The 20,680-nt window shown below is 43.5% G+C and overlaps 1 protein-coding gene across 1 annotated transcript in view; it reads right to left on the bottom strand.

Annotated features, from left to right (window-relative positions):
* ADRA1B (adrenoceptor alpha 1B) overlaps positions 1-13,185 on the bottom strand; it is a 33,738-nt gene extending 20,553 nt beyond the window's left edge. The window contains exon 1 of the mRNA XM_066590481.1: positions 11,954-13,185. Coding sequence (XP_066446578.1) covers positions 11,954-12,890 — 937 coding nt within the window. The 5' untranslated portion in view covers positions 12,891-13,185. The remainder of the gene's footprint in view (positions 1-11,953) is intronic.
* Between the last annotated feature and the right edge of the window lie 7,495 nt (positions 13,186-20,680).

Below are 20,680 nucleotides of genomic sequence, written 5' to 3'. Positions count from 1 at the left end.
CACGTGACGGGGCGGAGCTACGAGGAGCAGCTCTCTGGCACGAGCGGCCCCATTCAGAAGGGAGAAGACCGGACTGCGCAAGCGCGTCTAATCGGGCGATTAGACGCTGAAAATTAGACGGCACCATGGAGACGGGGACGCTAGCAACGGAACAGGTAAGTGAATAACTTCTGTATGGCTCATAATTAATGCACAATGTACATTACAAAGTGCATTAATATGGCCATACAGAAGTGCTTACCCCCACTTTGTTTCGCGGGACAACCCCTTTAAGGCTGTACAGCTCCGATGTTTGAAGACGTCCGTCGGGGTTCCCTTACTGTATATTGCCAGCCTCTCTGCTGTCGGAGCCTATTCAATGTGTCACCTCATGCAGTACTGGCTTTAGCCAGCAGATAGCGCTGTTGTATAACGGCAGAAAAAGAGTAAGCCCCCTAGGAAAACCAGGATACAAATTGGATTGAAAAGGGTTAACTGAAGAACTTGGACCTTTTCAAATTTGTATCAAATTTGCACGGATCCGCAGCAAATAGCGCCCATAGCATGCTATGGGAAGTCGACTCTTCCTGCACAGTTGCCGAAACCAACTGCAGTTTCCGCAAGCGTAGGAAAGATCGCAACATGCTCCCTTTTTCCATGGATTTTGTGCAGACAGCTTCCATTAAAGTCAATGGAAGCCGTTCGATCCGTGGCCCTTCCGCCATGTAATTGCAGAAAGGTCGTGGATTCTGCGTGATGACGCAAGAAAAGCAGGAATTAAAAAAAAAAATCTGTACTGCGCATGTCCTACCGCTCGCCGGGTTCTGCTGCGGAATTCCATCTTCCTTATTAACAAATGTTCAGTTGACGGCTAACTGAGGGGTTTGGTCGCCTTTAGCGTCCCATTCCTCAGAGTTCTGCCAAGCCAAGTCTGCATGTTTATGGGGCAATCAGGAGAAATAGCAGATGGCCGAGGGACCATTCAGGAGGCAGATATTTAATACTCTCCATAGACATTGAAGGTTGACCAAAGGATTAGATGTGATTTATCTTCATTTGCAATAAACCACCAGAGCCCCCAAATCTAAGAAGAATGAACCCTTTCCAATCCACTGTCTGACGTCTGAAGACATTCTGATTGAAGGCTGTACAGCTCCGATGGAAGACAATCCGGCAGGGTGTTCTGGCCGCTCTGTTGTCTGGGGACTCTCCAGCATGTCCAACACCGCAGTACTGGCTCTTGCCAGCAGATGGTGCCATTGTATAATGGCAGAAAGAGAAAAAAACCCTAGGAAACCCTGAATCCAAAATTGGATTGCAAGGGGTTAAAGAATTATACGGTGGCCCAGAAAAGTTATTTTAAATATCTCTAAACTTAGTGCTATCAGGTGCCGGCTGATGGGAGCATAAGACTACCAGGACTGGTATAAAGGGCTGGTCACTACCCTGTGCCAAAACATCCAAAGATTTATCTTCTCTCGGTTATGACTGTTACGTCTGAGCCGGAAGCCAAAACATCTTGTCTGGATGAGATGTAATAATTATCCAAAAGGATATAAATACAGGATAAAACCTTTAATAACGTAACTACAAATGAGGGGAAGGGAAATCGGCATCCCCACTTCCGGAACCTGGGGGCTATCTAGGCTGTCCCTAGATGGTAAAGGGGGGAGAAAAATGACAGATGATAATATCCAATAGCCAAAACAGTACTAGGAAACAGATGTAAAAATGTCAAGTAATAAGTATAAAGACTTATCTGACAGTGAGTTGACACCAGGAGGACATGGAGTGGACCAAGACTCCACTATGCAGAGGAATAACCGGTGCCCCCTGAGAGGAGGGGCTGGAATATATATACTACATTAATGACTGATTGGACAGTTGAGGGGACCATCTCCCCGTCGACTAATCTAATCCTACATCAGTAGATGGATATTGACTCATCGGCGGTCAGCACAAAACGACAAAGCTCATGCGCCAACGCCACGGTCACATGTGCCAGGCTGACATCATGATGCCAGCCAGGGCCTGCTTCTGTGTTGCAGACGCTGCATCGTAAGATTACGGTGGCCGGCACGCCAAGGACAAGGACTTTACTGAGGATGGAGCAAATCTGTATCCTGCTATTCAATCAAGCCTGGTTTCTTGGCTTTACAATCAAAACACGCCTGAAATGTCTTAGCCTTGCATCAGATGACTCTTGCTGTACTGCAGGAAGGGTCACAGGACAGTCATTACCGAAGACTGGTTGGTGGCCAGCGTTCTGTCAACCCCAACCATCGGAGTACAGAAGGAAATCCAGCACAGCGCGCCTTCCAATAAAAACTGGGCTTTATTCAAGTGGATGCATAAAAACACATGGGAGATCCTGACGCATTTCAAGCTCACATCTGAAAACAATCGTGTGCACACATATAGAAGACAAGAACATAACCAGCGAAAAGGAGGAACCAACAAAGAGGACGGACTCAATGAATGCTGAAAATAAAACAGTCAAGACGTAGATTACATATATATAACATATGGGGGAGAAGGATCGCATATATGTAATCTATGTCTTAGGCCTCGGTCAGACGGGCGTTTTTTCGCGCGATTTGCGCATGCGTCCGGTGATTTTATAAAACCATTGCTTTGCAATGGTATCGGACACATGAGCGCTTTTTATGCGCTCGTCCGATAAATTATAGAACAGAAATCGCAGATCGCACCTATCTGCGATCTGCGATTCCTGTTCTCTTCTCTATATGCGCTCAATGGGGCCGGCGGCAGCAGCGCCGACCCCATTGAGAACATGTAGAAGACAAATCATTCTCCTCTGTCACAGCTGTAACAGCTGTGACAGAGAAGAACGATGTTTGCCCATTGAATTCAATGGAGCCGGCAATACAGCCGGCTCCATTGAAAGCAATGGGCTGCCGGCGATCGCACGATAAATTTTCGGGAAGGGCTTAAAAATATAAGCCCTTCCCTGAAATTCATCCAGAAATGTGTAAAAACAAAAAAAATATATATACTCACCTGGTCCCGGCAGACGGAGTTCAGCCGCGGCCGGCCGGCAGTTCTCCTGAACTGCTCTGAGTAGTATTCAGCAGCCGGGGATTTAAAATCAGGAGAACTGCCGGGCGGCCGCGGCTGAACTCCGTCTGCCAGGACCAGGTGAGTATATATATATTTTTTGTTTTTACACATTTCTGGATGAATTTCAGGGAAGAGATAATATTTTTAAGCCCTTCCCGAAAATTCATCGTGAGATCGCGTGCCCGTGGATATGAGGCCTAAGGAAGATAGAACAATACCTCTGCAGCGCCACCTATTGGATGGCAGCATTCCTTCAAATCAATGTACAACTTTTTAGCAAGTCTGTAAAACAATGATTGGGAATAGGACTCCCCTCTTGACCAACAGACCTAATGATTTTCTGATTAACCCCTTCCCGCTCCAGAACGTACATTTACGTCCTGCAGTGTCAGGGTATGTATGAAGAGAGATCATGTGTGGGATGACCACTCTTTATACAGCATGGACGTCAGCTGTTTTTTACAGCTGATACCCGCGGGCAATAGCTGCAATCAGCCGCGCAACTGAGCGCGGCTATTAACCCTTTAAATACCTCTGTCGATACTGATAGCGGCATTTAAATCCCCGAATAATGTTCAGGGGTCCTGTACGGCACCCCACGTTAAATTGCCTTCTGAAAGGCCACAGGGCTGTCTTGGCAGACTGCCTTTCAAGTCGTCCCCATGGGATGGCTTGATAGACTGCCTGTCAGAACGCAGTATGATGTAATGCTGTGATATTACATCATACTGCAGGATCGATCAGAGCATTGCTAGTTGTGGGCCCCTAGGAGGACTAAAGAAAAAAGTAAAAGTTAGATCAATAAAGTTTTATGAATTGTGAAAAAAAAGTAATAAAAAAGTTTAAATCACCCCCCCTTTTGCCATATCTATAATAAAATTATCTATGTGATAAAACAAAATTTGATATTGCCGCATCCGTAAAAGTCCGCTCTATCAAAGTAGCACTTTATTTACCCCGCACGGTGAACGTCATCTGAAAAAAAAAATAGAACGCCAGAAATACACTTTTTCGGTCGCCTTGTCTCCCAGAAAAAATGCAACAAGAAGCGATCAAAATGTCAAATGCATTCCAAAATGGTACTAACGTAAACTACAGGACATCCTGCAAAAAACGAGCCCTCGCATAACTACGCAGGTGGAAAAATAAAAAAGTTATTGCTCACAGTAGATGGCGGCAAAAAATAATTGAAAAAATTTAATGTCTTTAAAAAAAAATAAAAGTAGTACAGCAAAAAAAAAACTAAGCAAGTTTGGTATCGTAGCAATCGTACTGACCATAGAATAAAGTTATCATGTCATTTTTGTTGCAGGTTGTGCGCCATAGAAACAAGACGCACGGAATGATGGCGGAATGTGTTTTTTTTTTTTCATTTTACTCCACTTAGAATTTTTTTTAAAGTTTTTCAGTACATTATATGGTACATTAAATAGCACCACTGAAAAATACAACTCGTTCCGCAAAAAACAAGCCCTCATACAGCGACGTCGATGGATAAATAAAGGAGTTACGATTTTTTAAAAGGAGGGAGGAAAAAACGTAAATGGCAAAAAAAAGGCCGGGTCATTAAGGGTTAAGAACACTAGTTGCTTGAAACGCACTGGTTTCTTGCATATGTTTTTCTGCATCCATTTGCATACAGTTCCATTTTTATCGGAATGACTGCAGTGCTGGATTTCCTTACGCTGCTGCTTAGGATGATCCCTACACCTCTGTGCATGCACTGAATCAGCCGAGGGTGTTGGTATGCTCATATCACCCACTGATATAACTTCCGTGATTTATATAACTTTTCCTAATTCTCTATAGCAATGGTCTTCAATCTGTTGCTTTCCATCTGCTGAAAAACTACTGCCCCCAGCATAAATAATACCCACAGGGGTTAAAGTAGAACTACACAAGATTCGCACTTTTCTGTCTCCCACCTGTGCTGCGCTCCCAAGACACTCTAGTTGCAGTTCCAGCAGCCGGAGGTCGGCCTGGAGATGGGTGATTGATATACATGCTGAGATATTATAAGTGACTTCCCATTTTTAGGATCTTTTTTTGTAACAAGTGACCTCAGGGAAAATCCGAGTAACCCATTTATCACCATATAGACATTGCTATGTGCTGCGTAAGCCTTGTGTCACATGATGTCCCATCCCGGAACTCTGCCTCGGGAATGATGTCCTACGTAAGCATGAATAATGCATGAAGTCCGAGCTAATACCTTTATTTGGTAAATATGAGAGAACATCTAGTGTCTGTATGTCCGGGGTTAATAAAGAACGTGGGGCATTCAGCTCCGTAAATCATTTGCCTACAGAAGCCACTTAGAAGAACATGGATACAAGGAAAAGGTTACAAAATGATATAATTGTACAGACGAAAGGAACATGGACACCCACTGGCGATATTTTCTTTCTTGCGCTGCAAGAGCACGGGAAAACTCTTGCCTCGCAGCGCAAGAAAGACGCCGAAATAGAAGCGGCATATCGCTAGTGTTTGCAATGGGTCCAGCGGCAGCAGCACTAGCCCCGTTGAAAACATAGGGAGAATACCACGGACTTCTGCCACAGCTGTGACAGCCGTGGCAGGAGTTTCCTTCACCGCCCCGGGGACCGCGGGGATGAAAGAATCCTCTGCCACAGATGTGGCAGAAGTGCAGAATGATATCCCATTGCTTTCAATGGAATTGGCACTGCTGCCGATCCCCTTGAAAGCAGTGCTTTCTTGTAAGCCCCGCAGTATGATTATCGGGGAAGGGCTTGAAATATAAGCCCTTCCCTGAAAATCATCAATAAGTCGTAAAAATTTTTTTTTTTAATTTACTCACCTCTCCGCCACTCAGACGCATCCTCAGCTGGCTCCCCGACACTGCTGTCAAGAACATTCAGCAGGCGGGGATTTAAAAATCCCCGCCTCCTGAAAGGGCTGTGCTGATTGGCTGAGGGCTCAGCCAATAGCAGCTAGTGCTTAGCTATTGGCTGAGCGCTCAGCCAATTCCAGATAGTTCTTAGCTATTCATTCATGAATAGCACTATTGTAGCAATGGGATAGCATGCCGCGGACTTCTGCCACAGCTGTGACAGCTGTGGCAGAGGATTCCTTCATCCCTGTAGTCCCCGCAGGGATGAAGGAAACTCCTGCCACAGCTGTCACAGCTCTGGCAGAAGTCCACGGCATTCTCCATTTCTGGCGATATCCCGGCGTGATGCCGTTTTTTTTCTCGCACTGCGCTGCGAGACTTTTCCTTTACTCTCGCAGCGCAGTGGAGAAAAAAACGACAGTGGGTGTCCACCCTTATAGATACAATAATATCCTTGAAGAGGCGTCCTAGTAGAATGTGTTCAGAGGTGTAACGTGAAGCTCCTTGGGCCCCAATGCAAGATCTGTAACAGGGCCCCCAACTATAATGCTTTATTCATAGTACTGGGCTCCCTATATGGAGAAGAGAGGCCTTATGGGCCCCCTAAGGCTCCTGGGCCCGGGTGCAACCGCATCCCCTATAGTTACGCCCCTGCGTTCAATATACTGAATGAACAGGAGACCCTGCAGTTCCTTAAAGGGAATGTGTCATCAGACAATGACCTATTATATGAATCACGTTTTGTGTTAAATAGAAGTTTTTAATAAATTTTGGTGATTTTTAAAAAATGTTTTGGCCACAATCTATATTTTTCAAAAAATTCTAAAATCCTGCACTTTTCCCACCGACCACAGAGCCTAATACTGGTCTGTCACTTCCTGGTCTGTAGAGAAATCTTTACAGCAGTCATCTCACTGACATCACAGACAGGATTAGGCTTCTTTCACACGAGCGTATGCATTTTTATGGTCGCCCGCAAGCGCCGTAAAATCATGTGAATGAAGAAAAGACACGATCAAGTCCCGAGCTTTATTAGCGTTTTCTTGTCCATTCACACGGCTGGTCTTAACGAAAAAATACGCAACAGCCCAGGATTCCCTCGGTGGGCTAATATCCTCGCAATGACTTCTAATGTCTATATAGAGGCACCTGTGAGCTTTTCCCTGCGTTGGACGCTGCTAAACTGCCTCCCCCTCCCATTTTTTGCAGCTCCCATAGGAGTCTATGGGAGCCCCCAGAGTATATCGGTCAAAAAATAGAGCAAGAGCTATCTTTTCCGGCGGTGTATAAATTTGATTGTGTATGCGCCATTTTTTTACAACAGGACATTGTCACGCAGCTAAAAATCGGTCATCCGCAAATAGTGCAGAGGGGCGGAGAGGGGGTGGGAGCTCAGTGCACTGCTCCTGGCTCTTCCAGCCTCCTCCCCTGCAGAGAGAGACACCGTATATCGGCCGGCATGAATACCCAGCCGATATACGGTCGTCTGAATAAACCCTTAACACTCCATGGCATATAATTACGTTATGGAGGTTCGGGGTTTGTATGAAGGGGATTAGGGAGACGGCTCTTTTTAACAGCTGACACCTTTCGGCAGCAAGAGCTGATCAGCTGATCGTTACTGTTGTTAACCCTTTAAATGCTGCTGTCATTTCTGACAGCAGTACTTACATGCCTCAATCAGATGAGATCACTGGGTGCCGTTTGGTTGCCATGGCAGCCGGGAGCCTTCTGAAAGCCTCCAGGGCAGCCACTGCAGACTGCCTACCAAGTCATGCCTGTAGTAGATTACCCGTCAGATTGCGGTATGATGTAATACTATGGAGGAGCGATCAAGCCATCACAAGTTCTTGTCCCTTGTGGGGATAAATAAAAACAGTTTTAAAAAGTTTTATTAATTATTAAAAAAATAAAAGGCAACAAAAGTTTAACCCCCACATCCTTTCCCATATTTATAATAAAAACATCTAAATAAACCTCCACAAAACATATTCGGTATCACTGGTTCTATAAAAGTCCGAACTATCAAAGTAATGTATTATTTACCCCGTGCAGTGAATGTCATCAGAGACAAAATACACAACTTCAGAATCGCACTTTTTTGGTCATTCCGTTTCCACGAAATTCAATAAAAAGCGATCAAAAAGTAATATGTACTCCAAAATGGTATCAATAGAAAACTACAGAGCATCCCACAAAAAAATGAGCCCTCAAGCCATGATGTTGACGAAAAAATGAAAAAGTTATGGCTGTCAAAAATGGCGGCTGAGAATAATTTTATTTTCTTCCAAAGAGATTTTATTTTTTAAACCTAGTACAGCAAAAAAAACAAAAAAAAACGATATAAATTTGGTATCAAAGTAATCATATTGACCCATAAAAATAAAGTTATTTTGTCATTTTCGCTGCACCGTGTACGCCCTCAAAGATGGCAGAATTTGTTGTTTTTTTTCCATTTCACTCCACTAAAATTTTTTTAACGTTTTTCAGTACATTATATGGTACATGACGTAGTAAATACCCGCCCTGCAAAAAACAAGCCCTGAGAAATAAAAAAGGGTCGCAACATTAAGGGGTTAAAAAGGCTGTATAAAAATCTATAGTTCACAGGATGGGAATAGCTTTATAACCGCTGGGACCCCCATCGATCCCAAGAATGGTCTCCGCATGAATAGAGCGGAGGATGCTCCATTCATTTCAATGACAGTGCCAGAAATTGCAGTAGACAAGCAACTGTCACTGAAATGAGTGGAGCTGCAGCACACATGCACGTCCTCTGCTCCATCCATGTGGGGACCATCGCCCCTTGTTCTCAGCATCAGTGGGGGTCCTAGCAGTTGAACCCCTTCAATCATAAAGTTATCCCTTTTCTAGTTGATAGAGAATAACTTTAGAGCCAGCGTTATTTAGGAAGAATGCTTTGTCTTTGAGGAACTTTCCTTGCACTTTTTGACACTTTTATACAGAATACACCAGCTGGAGGTCAATTGGACAATATTAAGCAAGCGGCAAACACTGGGGCATATTTACTTAGACCAACAGGTTAAACATGTATAGCTATAAGCACAATCAATCTATTAAGCCTCTTAATTAGAGAGGAGCGAGCATACTCGCTAAGGCGATTTACTCGAGAGAGCATCACCTTTTTCGAGTACCTGCTGGCTCGTCCCTTTTTCGAGTACCTGCTGGCTCGTCCCTTTTTCGAGTACCTGCTGGCTCGTCCTTTTTCGAGTACCTGCTGGCTCGTCCCTTTTTCGAGTACCTGCTGGCTCGTCCCTTTGCAGGTCGTTTTGCAGTACATTGTTCTACTTTGTATTAATTATCTTGTATAATTTTGTATCGTCTGCAAATATTGATATTTTACTGTGCAGTCCCTCAATTAGGTAAATGCTAAATATATTGAACAGAATACTGAACCCTGTGGCACCCCGCTAGCAGCGGTGGCCCAATTAGAGTATGAACCATTTATTACCACCCTCTGCTTTCTATCATTGAGCCAATTCTTTACCCATATACACACGTTTCCACCCAATCCAAGCTCTCATTTTATATATCAACCTATTATGCGGCACGGTGTCAAATGCTTTAGAGAAGTCCAGATATATGAGATCAATAGACTCTCCCAGGTCCAGCCTAGAGCTTACTTCATCGTAGAAGTTGATCAAGTTGGTCTGACATGATCGACCCTTCATTAACCTGTGCTGATGAGTAGTTATACCGTTGTTTTCCTTGAGGTATTCCAGGATGGCGTCTCTCAGAAACCCCTCCAATATTTTTCCAATTATTGAAGTGAGACTTACCGGCCTGTAGTTACCAGGCTCACTTTTGGACCCCTTTTTGTATATTGGAACCACATATGCAATGCACCAATCCAGTGGTACAACCCCGGTCTCAATAGAGTCTTTAAATATAAGAAATAGCGGTCTATCTATCACGTCACTTAGTTCCCTTAGAACTCTTGGGTGTATTCTATCTGGGCCTGGCGATTTGTCAATGGCTCTACACTTCCTCCTGCGTCAAACAGGTGATATTTAGTGGTGGGGGGGGGCATTTTATCCCCCTGCATCTCGTGTGACATTTTGTTTTCTCTCGTGAATATGCTTGAGACTGTTTAAGCCCTGAAGAATGTTTTCTGCTCATATGTAAATGCAGCGTACATAATGAAAGTTCTACAGCTTTCTAATATATCAAGTGTTTCAATTCCTCACTGTTTTACCTGTTTGCTGCCAGTGAATGGAAACAATATTGTTTGCATTCACAAGCTGTAGAGCTGCACATAGCTATAACGTTTCTCAGCTGGATCTGTACAGGGTAGCAGCCTGTGAATGCAAACATGAATGTTCTCATTTACGGACGGCAAACAGGTGTCTGGCAAATGCAAAGCAATCGAAAACCAAAGTATATTAGAAAGTTGTAGAAGTTTCATTTATAGAGTGATTCAGATTCTGTTCACATTTGTGTCAGCGACTCCATTTGGAGCCTCCAGCACAGATCCGGCACAAAAGGTGCATGCTGTATTATTTAACCCCGGAAGACGCCGGAGGGCAAGACAAAAGCTGGACAAAACCCATTATAGTCAATGGGGTCCGTCCGGCGCTGTTTGGTTCCGTTCCCTGTAGGGATTACGTTTTTTTCCTGCATCCATGACAGAACAAGAAAATAGAAACCTGAGTGTAGATGCGAACAGAGATTAGGATTTATTTACATCAGACCGGAAAATCCCTTTGGGTATGTTCCCACACATCCGATGTGCTGGGGATTTTCTGCAGCAGACAAAACCATAGCAAATTCACATCACAACTAGAATCACAAGCCGCGTGTTTGGGGCAAATTTGGGTTCAAATTCACAGCAGATTTTACTTTTTGATTCAAGGTAAAGGATGAAATTTGCTGCGGATCTGCACCACATGGTGTGCATTGTGACACTGATTTAAGGCTGGGTTCACACGCGGCGGATTTGCCGCGGAAATTCCGTGCGGAATTTCGCTGCGGCAAATACGCATGCGGCCGCTAATCTTGGGATTAGCCAGCCAAGTGAACGAGATTTCTCAGAAATCTCGTCCACATGGGACGGCCAATCCGCTGCGGTTAATCTGGCAGAAACCGCCGCTGCGGCGCGGCTTTGCCGACCGCAGCATGTCTATTTTTTTTTTATTTCCGCTGCGGCCGCGCTCTCCTCTATAGAAGCGCCAGCCGCAGTAGAAGAGCGAGCGGCTGGGCCGCTTCAAAGCTGCCGCGGCGGTTCTCCCGGTGGGAATGTCACGGTTTTTCACTGCGGCCAAACCGCGACATTTACGTCGGGAATCTGCTGTGTGTGAACCGAGCCTTAATGGGGATTTTAACGGATTTTTCTGCCACAGAAAATCCACATGGAAACATAAACTTCAATAGAACCCTGAGCAGCTAAAAGTGATTTTCCTACTTTTATTGAAGAGTGAATTATCTTAGGGTGCTTTCGTATTCCACAAGACGCCGCAGAATATTCCACTTTGCGGAAAATCGGCACTGAAATTCACAGATCTAACATGCCGATCTTGATGTGGATTTGAAAATGGTTTAATACTATTGGCAATTCCGGGTCAAAATCCACATTCAGATGTGGATTTTAGTGAGGATTTTGACAGCATCTTGTGGAATATTCCATTCCTCAAAGGCTGCATATTTAGTTGTATTTGCATTCAAAAGAGTCTTCTATTATCTTGGAAGAGTACCCCAATATCTTTTGATTGGTTGTCCCAATGTCCTTGAGGGATGTTGTAGACAAAAGGTCTTCATTTCTTGGAAAGACTATAGTTTCTTAGAGATGCTTCTAAATTTAAGACCAATGATTAATACGATAAGTTACCTATCAGGTCATATGGCCAAAGGAGCTACTTGACCCCATAATGAATCCAGGACACTCTAAGTTATATTATCTCAAATCCTCAGGGATATGACGGAAAAACTAACATATTAGAAAGAAGATATTTCTAAGGCAATTTCCAAAATCAAATGTCCTCACTTACTACTAATTACTGGGTGAAAATGAGCAAAGGAACTTACCTAATGGCAAAGCTGTGAAGAATGGTAGCCAGCATAAGATGAATAAGCCCACCACAATTCCTAAAGTCTTGGCTGCCTTCTTCTCCCTGGAGAATTTGAGTAATTTCAGAGATAAGGAGCTGCGAGGCTGTTGGTTCTTGCTTTTGCTGTTTGGAGATCCGTCATTCATGTTCCTGCAGTGAATTCTCAGAGTCAGTTCTTTGGAGTCCATTCTTTCTTTCATGACACCTGCTTCAAGGTTCTTAGTGATCCTTTTGGCCACCACATAGACTCTGCAATACATTACCAGGATGACAATCAAGGGGATATAGAAGGAAGTCAAGGAGGAAAATATGGCATAAAAAGGTTCTGTGGTGATATCACACACAGCCTCATCTGTAACAGTCTGCTGTTTCCACCCCAGTAACGGTCCAATGGAGATCACTGTTGACAAGATCCAGACACCCAGAAGAGCTAGTAGGACCCTCTTCCTGGTCACTATAGTGGGGTACCGCAAAGAATAACGTACTCCAATGTACCTGTCTATAGAAATGGCGCAAAGACTGAAAATGGATGCAGTACAACATAGAACATCCATGGCCGCCCAAATGTCACAAAATATCCTCCCAAAGACCCATTGGTCAGCAATTTCAAGAGTAGCAGAGAAGGGTAGCACTGTGGTGCTCAGCAACAAGTCAGCAATGGCCAAGTTGACAATCAGGTAGTTGGTTGGGATCCTCAGCTGCCGGTTGGTGACCACTGAGATGATGACCATAATGTTGCCCACTATGGCAACACAAATGAAGGCTCCAAGAGTGAATCCAAGGAGCATAGCCCTGGTAAAGTCTATAGGTTCAGTCCCATTAGTGCGGTTATTAGGCAAAAAACTGGTGTTGTCCCATGTAAAATTCTCATGAAGTGACGAGTTCCCACCAGGCATCTCCAATAGGTCTTCCATAGCTGGATGATGGGTAGTTCGAAGCAGGCAATGCCAACCTTATAGTGATACAAGAGAAGCTAACAGCATTGTGAAGTGACCAAAAGAGAGTAGAAAGACATGTCTAACTTCTTCTTCTGAGGAGTCTTCTAGGTCTTTTGTAGGGTTGCACCTGGAGCAGATTGACCTCTGCAAGCCACTGATGCGGAGTCTCGGTGCAGAGGGTCAGGAAGGCTGAGCTGGAGGTGGGATGACATGCTGCTGCACTAACTGCACGTCTCAGGGATCTTAAGAAAAAGCGCTTTTAGCAGCTGCCTTTCTCTGGAGTGACATCACTGAAACATGCCAGGTTCTATGAAGTGATCACTAGAGGGCGCAGTCAGTCAAAAACAATAAACTCTTTAAACTTGCTGCAGGGAAAGTTAGTGTCTGCTACAGTCAAACTTGGATCACGCATTTTAATTATTATCTTCCTCGCCTGAGGATCCAGCTCTAGATATTACACAATAACAGACTTAAGGCCACCTGAGCAATTTAGTCGTGAACTTAACTGCTGGGTGAGAGCCAGGTCTGAAGCTTTATTAAATTAGTTGTGCTCTATAATGTATTTACAAAGTTACGTAGGTTAAAAAAAGACCCAGGTCCATCAAGTTTAACCATTTTTGGATGCATTATGCATCATTATTTGCTAGATTAATTATAATCCTCATTCACATTAGTAATCAGATAAGCATCTAGACCTTTTTTTAAATGCGAACAAAGTGTCTGCCCGTACTACCTTGTGGGATAGGGCGTTCCATAGCTTCACTGCACTAACTGTAAAGAACCCTTTCCTATATACATGCCTACATTGCGTTTGCACCATCCTTACAAAAATGTCCCCTTTTTACTTGTAAAGTCCTATATTATTACAATTCAATGATAGATAGATAGATAGATAGATAGATAGATAGATAGATAGATAGATAGATAGATAGATATGGGATAGATAGATATGAGATAGATAGATAGATAGATAGATATGAGATAGATAGATATGAGATAGATAGATAGATATGAGATAGATAGATAGATAGATAGATAGATAGATAGATAGATAGATAGATAGATAGGAGATAGATAGATAGATAGATAGATAGATAGATAGATATGAGATAGATAGATAGATAGATAGATAGATAGATAGATAGATAGATAGATAGATAGATAGATATGAGATAGATAGATAGATAGATAGATAGATAGATATGAGATAGATAGATAGATAGATATGAGATAGATAGATAGATAGATATGAGATAGATAGATATGAGATAGATAGATAGATAGATAGATAGATAGATAGATAGATAGATAGATAGATAGATAGATAGGAGATAGATAGATAGATATGAGATAGGAGATAGATAGATAGATAGATAGATAGATAGGAGATAGATAGATAGATAAATAGATATGAGATAGATAGATAGATAGAGAGATAGGAGATAGATAGATAGATAGGAGATATGAGAGACAGATAGATAGATAGATAGATAGATAGATAGATATGAGATAGATAGATAGATAGATATGAGATAGATAGATAGATAGATAGATAGATATGAGATAGATAGATAGATAGATAGATATGAGATAGATAGATAGATAGGAGATAGATAGATAGATAGATATGAGATAGATAGGAGATAGATAGATAAATAGATATGAGATAGATAGATAGATAGATAGATAGATAGATAGGAGATAGATAGATATATAGATAGATAGGAGATAGATAGATAGATATGAGATAGATAGGAGATAGATAGATAAATAGATATGAGATAGATAGATAGATAGATAGATAGATAGATAGATAAATAGATATGAGATAGATAGATAGATAGATAGATAGATAGATAGATAGATAGATAGATAGATAGGAGATAGATAGATAGATAGGAGATATGAGAGACAGATAGATAGATAGATAGATATGAGATAGATAGATAGATAGATATGAGATAGATAGATAGATATGAGATAGATAGATCGATAGATAGATAGATATGAGATAGATAGATAGATAGATATGAGAGATAGATAGATAGATATGAGATGGATAGATAGATAGATATGAGATAGATAGATATGAGATAGATAGATAGATAGATAGATAGATAGATAGATAGATAGATAGATCCTATCCGCATACTATGCAAATCTTCTGTGGGGAAATTGAGCTGTGTTTTTGGATTGGACTCGGATTTGTTGTGGATTTGCTCGTTTCACTGAGAAAGGGCTCAGGTTTGAATTCCGGGATCAGCATGGTGTACCCACGTGGATGATCCGCAGTTCAAGCCACCCATAGACTATACATGGGCGCCTGCAGCTTAATTAAAGCATGCACGTTTGTTTTCCTGACCTTGCGGTCCAGAAAACAAAATTGCAGCATACTGTGTTTTGACGAGGGTTACGCAAGGACAGCTTCCATTGAAACCAATGGAAGCCGTCCGATCTGCGGCACACCCGGAACTCTCATTATGGGTGGGCTGCAGGTCCCGCGGGAGAGCAGGAGATTTAAAAAAAAAATCTCCACTGCGCATGTGCGTGTCGCATGCTGGCCGGCGGGCCAGCCCACATGCACAGACGAAACGCTGTACGACCTGCACACATCCGGAATGTCCTCATGCCGTGGGCAAGGTGAGATCCTGCAGCGGGGCTCCCGCCCACAGAACCCAACCTGCCTGTGGACGTGAGGCCAAAGCCAAAATTCACAACAAAACTGAATTGTTGCTGATTATGCTTTGCATTATCCACGTAGCCCAAATGGTACAAAAAATGTAACCTTTACAAACAGACACAACCATTAGGAGGAGGAAGAGGACAAAGTCTACTCCTCCCTAAATGTAAGTTCTGGAATTAATTCTTGGTAAAAGGTTTTTTTTTTACACTAGTTAGAATAACCCACAGTAGATCTTCCGCTAGATCCAGGTTCGGCTATGACAACCATGGCAGAGCCCATTTAGTCCAGCAGAGTACAACCCCTCATACTGGTATTTTTTGTTGCCTAATGACCCTAAGCATACCAAATTAACGCTTAAAGGGGTTGTCTGCCTGTTATTGAGATTTTATTTTTTTTAAAGCATCCAAATCTGTTAAAATAATATAAGCAGTAGCACTTACCCATCCTCTCCCCATGCCATATTCCTGAAATGAGCCCTTAGATGCTGGGAGCTATGATGCCAGGAAAACGGCACCTGACCACTGCAACCTCTGATTGGCTGCAGCAGTCAGGTAGTAGCCGTTCTAAAATAAAGACCGGAAGGACTGCAGGACTGTAGCGGGGGAAGAAGATGGGTAACTATTAGAGATGAGTGAACCTACTTGGCCACACCCCTTTTTTGCCCAAGCGCCGCGATTTTCGAGTACTTCCGTACTCGGGCGAAAAGATTCGGGGGGCGCCGTGGGTGAGTGGGGGGTTGCAGCGGGGAGTGGGGGGGAGAGGGAGAGAGAGAGGGCTCCCCCGGCGCCCCCCGAATCTTTTCACCCGAGTACGGAAGTACTCGAAAATCGCGGTGCTCGATCGAGTAATTACTCTAAATGAGTACGTTCGCTCATCTCTAGTAACTATGTTTTATTTTAACAGATTTGGAATACTTGGTTTTAGATTAAATTGACCACAACAGTCATTTTATTAACAAATAACCAGAATTGATATTTTAATAGCAATAAATAAAAGGATGAAAAAGGTCTTTGGAGGTATAAAAGCCTGGCACCTCAAAACGTATTAACAAGAACCGATATTTACCTCCAGTTGACACCCGATTTTGGCTCGGGGGCACCACCAACCACCAAGATGGCTGCCTTAATTAAACTGACTTTTTAGGACTTGACCCAGTGCGAGTCCCAAATGGGACAGACCAAGCACGACTGCTCCATGAATTAAGGGGACCATACACCTGATGAAATCCCCGTTTACCAATTTACAACCAACTCCAAGGACCCCTTTCCCCCGCCACAGCGAGCAAGCCTCAAGCTTGCCCCACAACAACAAAGCCCGTTCAATTCCTCCTTGAATCGCCCAAATATCAATACCAAATGCACTTAAATGCATCCCATCATTCAGCTAATAATTCCCATGCCCACACTCCAAATCTAAATGCCGAACACTAATGCCCCCAAATTACCACCGCTACTAGTATAGGAAAGAGCTCAATGAGAGTCAAGTTTCTAACAAGTCCACCCTCCATACATAAGTCCAGCCACCTTCCGATGCACCATTGACCACCACAAAAAGCTCAGAATCAAGTACTGTTCACGGCGTCATAATTGGCAACCACCTCAGCCATCATCAGAAATCTACTGTTGCGTTGGCCTAAAAATCCCTCCCAAACCACCAAAACTGCTCTAGGTTCCCTCGTGAACTGCACATAATGATAGGGAGCCATCATTTCAGCTGTTGCCCCCGTCAATTTCCGACAGAAAACCCTTCCAAAAAGCATGATCCTGCAGTTGAACATAAGTATTTCCAACAATGACTGTTGGTCCCTAAGGGAAATTATCTGGCCTGGCTAACCTCTTGATACAAGGAGCTTAGTTTGTCAGCCGGCAATTGAAATTCCATATTGTCAATATCAGCATTATACCTGAGAAAACTGAGGCACATTGACAGTCAGGTGCGAGAGGAACCCCAAAACGCTGTGCCACAGACTCCATGGTTTTTTGAAGCGTCAGACAGATGAGCGAACTAGCTGGGCCAATGTATAAATAGTCATCTAAGTAGAGAGTGAGGGAACTGCCACCTGCCACATTGCATACTTTCCACTCCAAAAACGGGCTTAATGCCACAAAATAAGTGCTGGAAATGGAGCAACCCATTGGCAAACACCATTCAATGAAATAGCATCCATCCCAATAACACCCAAGTAGCCGAATACTCTCTAGGTGTACCGGGAGAAGTCTGAAAGCCTCCTCAATGACTGTCTTCGTAAAGCCCCTTTTCCATACTACCGCATCAAACAACAGCCTCACGGAGCACAGCTTTGGGTCTATTCTATCATTAACTGACAAAACCCTGGGGTGGGACAAGTCATGAATGCGCCAAAATGTGTTTGGCTCCTTCTTGGTTACCACACCCAGGGGAGAAACCACCAGGTCCGGGAATGCTGAAATGCCCAGCCATACGGTCAAGGCTCACCTTTTTTGCCAATTTATCCGTCACAACTGCTGGATATTGATGGGCTGATCTAAGATTCTTTGTGGAGAAGGGAATGTATGATGAGCCTCTCCTATGGCAGCCATATAGCAAAAAGAGCATAGAGCAATGTTCCCGGTGACTTTTCAACTACGACGCTAGCCAAGATGGCAAACTCCTGCAGCCAGTTCATGAATGTTGTGGGATCAAACACCATTTCTGCCTCTCTTCCTACTCCTTTTTACTCTTGTCCCTCTTCCCTTTGTCCACATTGAGTTTGGAGAGGAGGGAGAAAATCTCTATGTACCCATCCCGCCAAAGTTTCTTTTTTACCTCCCTTTTTTTGGTGCGCACCTAAGGGACCCTTAAAGCAAACATAGACTTCCCTTTCTGCTTTATCATCCAAATGAATACTATCCCTTTCTTTTTCCATCTTGACCACTTCTGCCATACCAGATTGCCTCACCTCCCTCAACAAAGAAGGACCCAACTCAAGCCATTGTTCTGAAATGCCGCAAGGTGCCAACCACGCAGATACTGGAATTGGGCTTCCTGATACTCCCGTCCCGTGTTTGCAACACACAAGTAATTCCCTTACACTCAATACTAATTCATGCAAATCATCTCTCTCTAAACCCACACCTCCATTCCCATGGTCCCCACACGAAACCTGACCTAACCCGCTCCCTGACAAAGAAAGGACACAGGCAAAACATGGTGCCATACTTACCAGGGCTGCACAGGAGCTGTGGTCCCACCAGACAGAGATCCGAAATCCAGAAGGGATTTGCTCCAGCTGACCTTGCCGCGACTTTGCCATCCTTTCGAGCCATGCATACGTGGCTATACAGTAGCATATCTTGGAACCTTTCACTAGAGGTAAATATTGGGAAATCCTCCTAATGTATACATTGGACAGAAGGCAAAAATGAAGTGTAAACCTCAGCATGATGCTAGTATCAGTCTAATGGTAAAGCCACGGATTTCCACAGCAAATGTCCCGACACAAATCTACAACAAATCATGTGGGTTTTATGGCTTGGGATTTTCATACAGATTCTGCAAAAAAGTCAAAAAAAGTCAATGGGTTTGAAATGTACAACAATACATTTTATTGGGAGTTTATAGAACCGTGGGCCGGAATTCTGGCATAAAAATTTACATATTTTTCTGCAAATAAATTTTGCCCTTTTCCACAGTTTTGACCACTTTCTGGAAGAAAATGAGTGTGGCTTAACAGAAAGGTCATGGTCAACCATGGTCTGCCAAAAATCTCAATAATATACACCAGAAAATGACATAAATTATAGCGCAAATGTATGCCAGCTTGTTGCTGGCATAGAATGGATCTCCTGGGCACGGGATAGCCAGAGATGCAGCAAATTCATTAAGTGGTGTGTGAAGAACTTTACTCACCTCCACCGCCATAGTTGGCTGCCGCTCCAGTCCTCTGTGTACATTGATGGCAGTGGTTGTTTACTCACATGACCACTGCAGCTAATGAGAGGCTGGCAGAGACGTTATCAGTGAAATCCCATAAACCTGCCTCAGAGCTTCTACATTTGAAGCTCACACGATAGGTTTATGGGACACATCACCACACCTTCTGGCCGGTTGACGTCACCTGTCAAATGCCGGACCGCCGAAACAGCCGTCAGGTGCTGCACTGGGTATATTTCTTTTATATAGTTTTGGGCACGGGGAGCCGAAAACTATATAAAAGTATTAACTTTTAACCCTTTTGCACCTTTTTACTTCAGCACCCTTTGGATTAAGACAGGCTTTACCACCCCACCCATCCCCCCATTATAAAATTAGACTTATTGAACTGACAATGGGGGAACACAATTGAGTCACATTATTATGACCACCTCCTACTTTTGATGTCGGCAGCATGTAACCCATGAAGGAAGTGATGTGTTGTGGGGTGGCTTGGTAGGTATATAGGGTGCGCTATAGGCTGTCTGCTCACATATCGTGGTAGTTTGTGAACTGTTTGCGTGCTGCTGCGGTGAAAGTGTATTGTGTGTGGATGAATGGCACCATTGGGAATAACTGATGTTGAAACTGCGGAGCACCACGTGCCATTGATGTGAGAGGTGAACGTAGGCTACAAAGGTTAACGTGGGCTGATCAATACACTAGAGTGGAGCAGCTCACCATAAAAGTGAACCAGGGGGCTACCGGACATGTGTGCTGCAGCCCCACTGGCTTTTTGGACTGGTACTTTCAGAGTGTCAAGGGGGCAGTCCTCACCGGTCACTCTCAATGGGTGAGGTCAGACTTCATTAACAGTGCCAGTGTCAAGAACCAGACCTAAACAGGGGCCATCCAAGTGAAGGGAGGTGAATATAGGAAAAAAAAGGAAAAAGAGTCGGTGGGGCTGTGGGGCTCCTGACTTAATCCATGGACAGGTCCTCTTTAAAACTCTTTGGCCTTGGAAAAACGACTGGATGATTATGTATCAATTGTGTAGTCAAAAAAAGTAATAATCATTATCTGTATTGTCTCGAGTAACATTGTTGGACATTCCTTGGACACATGTTGTGGAATCTATTGTGACTGAAGAGGGCTGTGCATACAAGGCATCCCAGAAATATTGATTAACCGAGGAAAATGAATGATATAACAG

The sequence above is a fragment of the Eleutherodactylus coqui genome, chromosome 2 (genome assembly GCF_035609145.1).
Source record: "Eleutherodactylus coqui strain aEleCoq1 chromosome 2, aEleCoq1.hap1, whole genome shotgun sequence".
Taxonomy (NCBI): Eukaryota; Metazoa; Chordata; class Amphibia; order Anura; family Eleutherodactylidae; genus Eleutherodactylus; species Eleutherodactylus coqui.
Note: the sequence above shows the minus strand (reverse complement) of the source record. Positions and strands in the feature narration are given on the sequence as shown.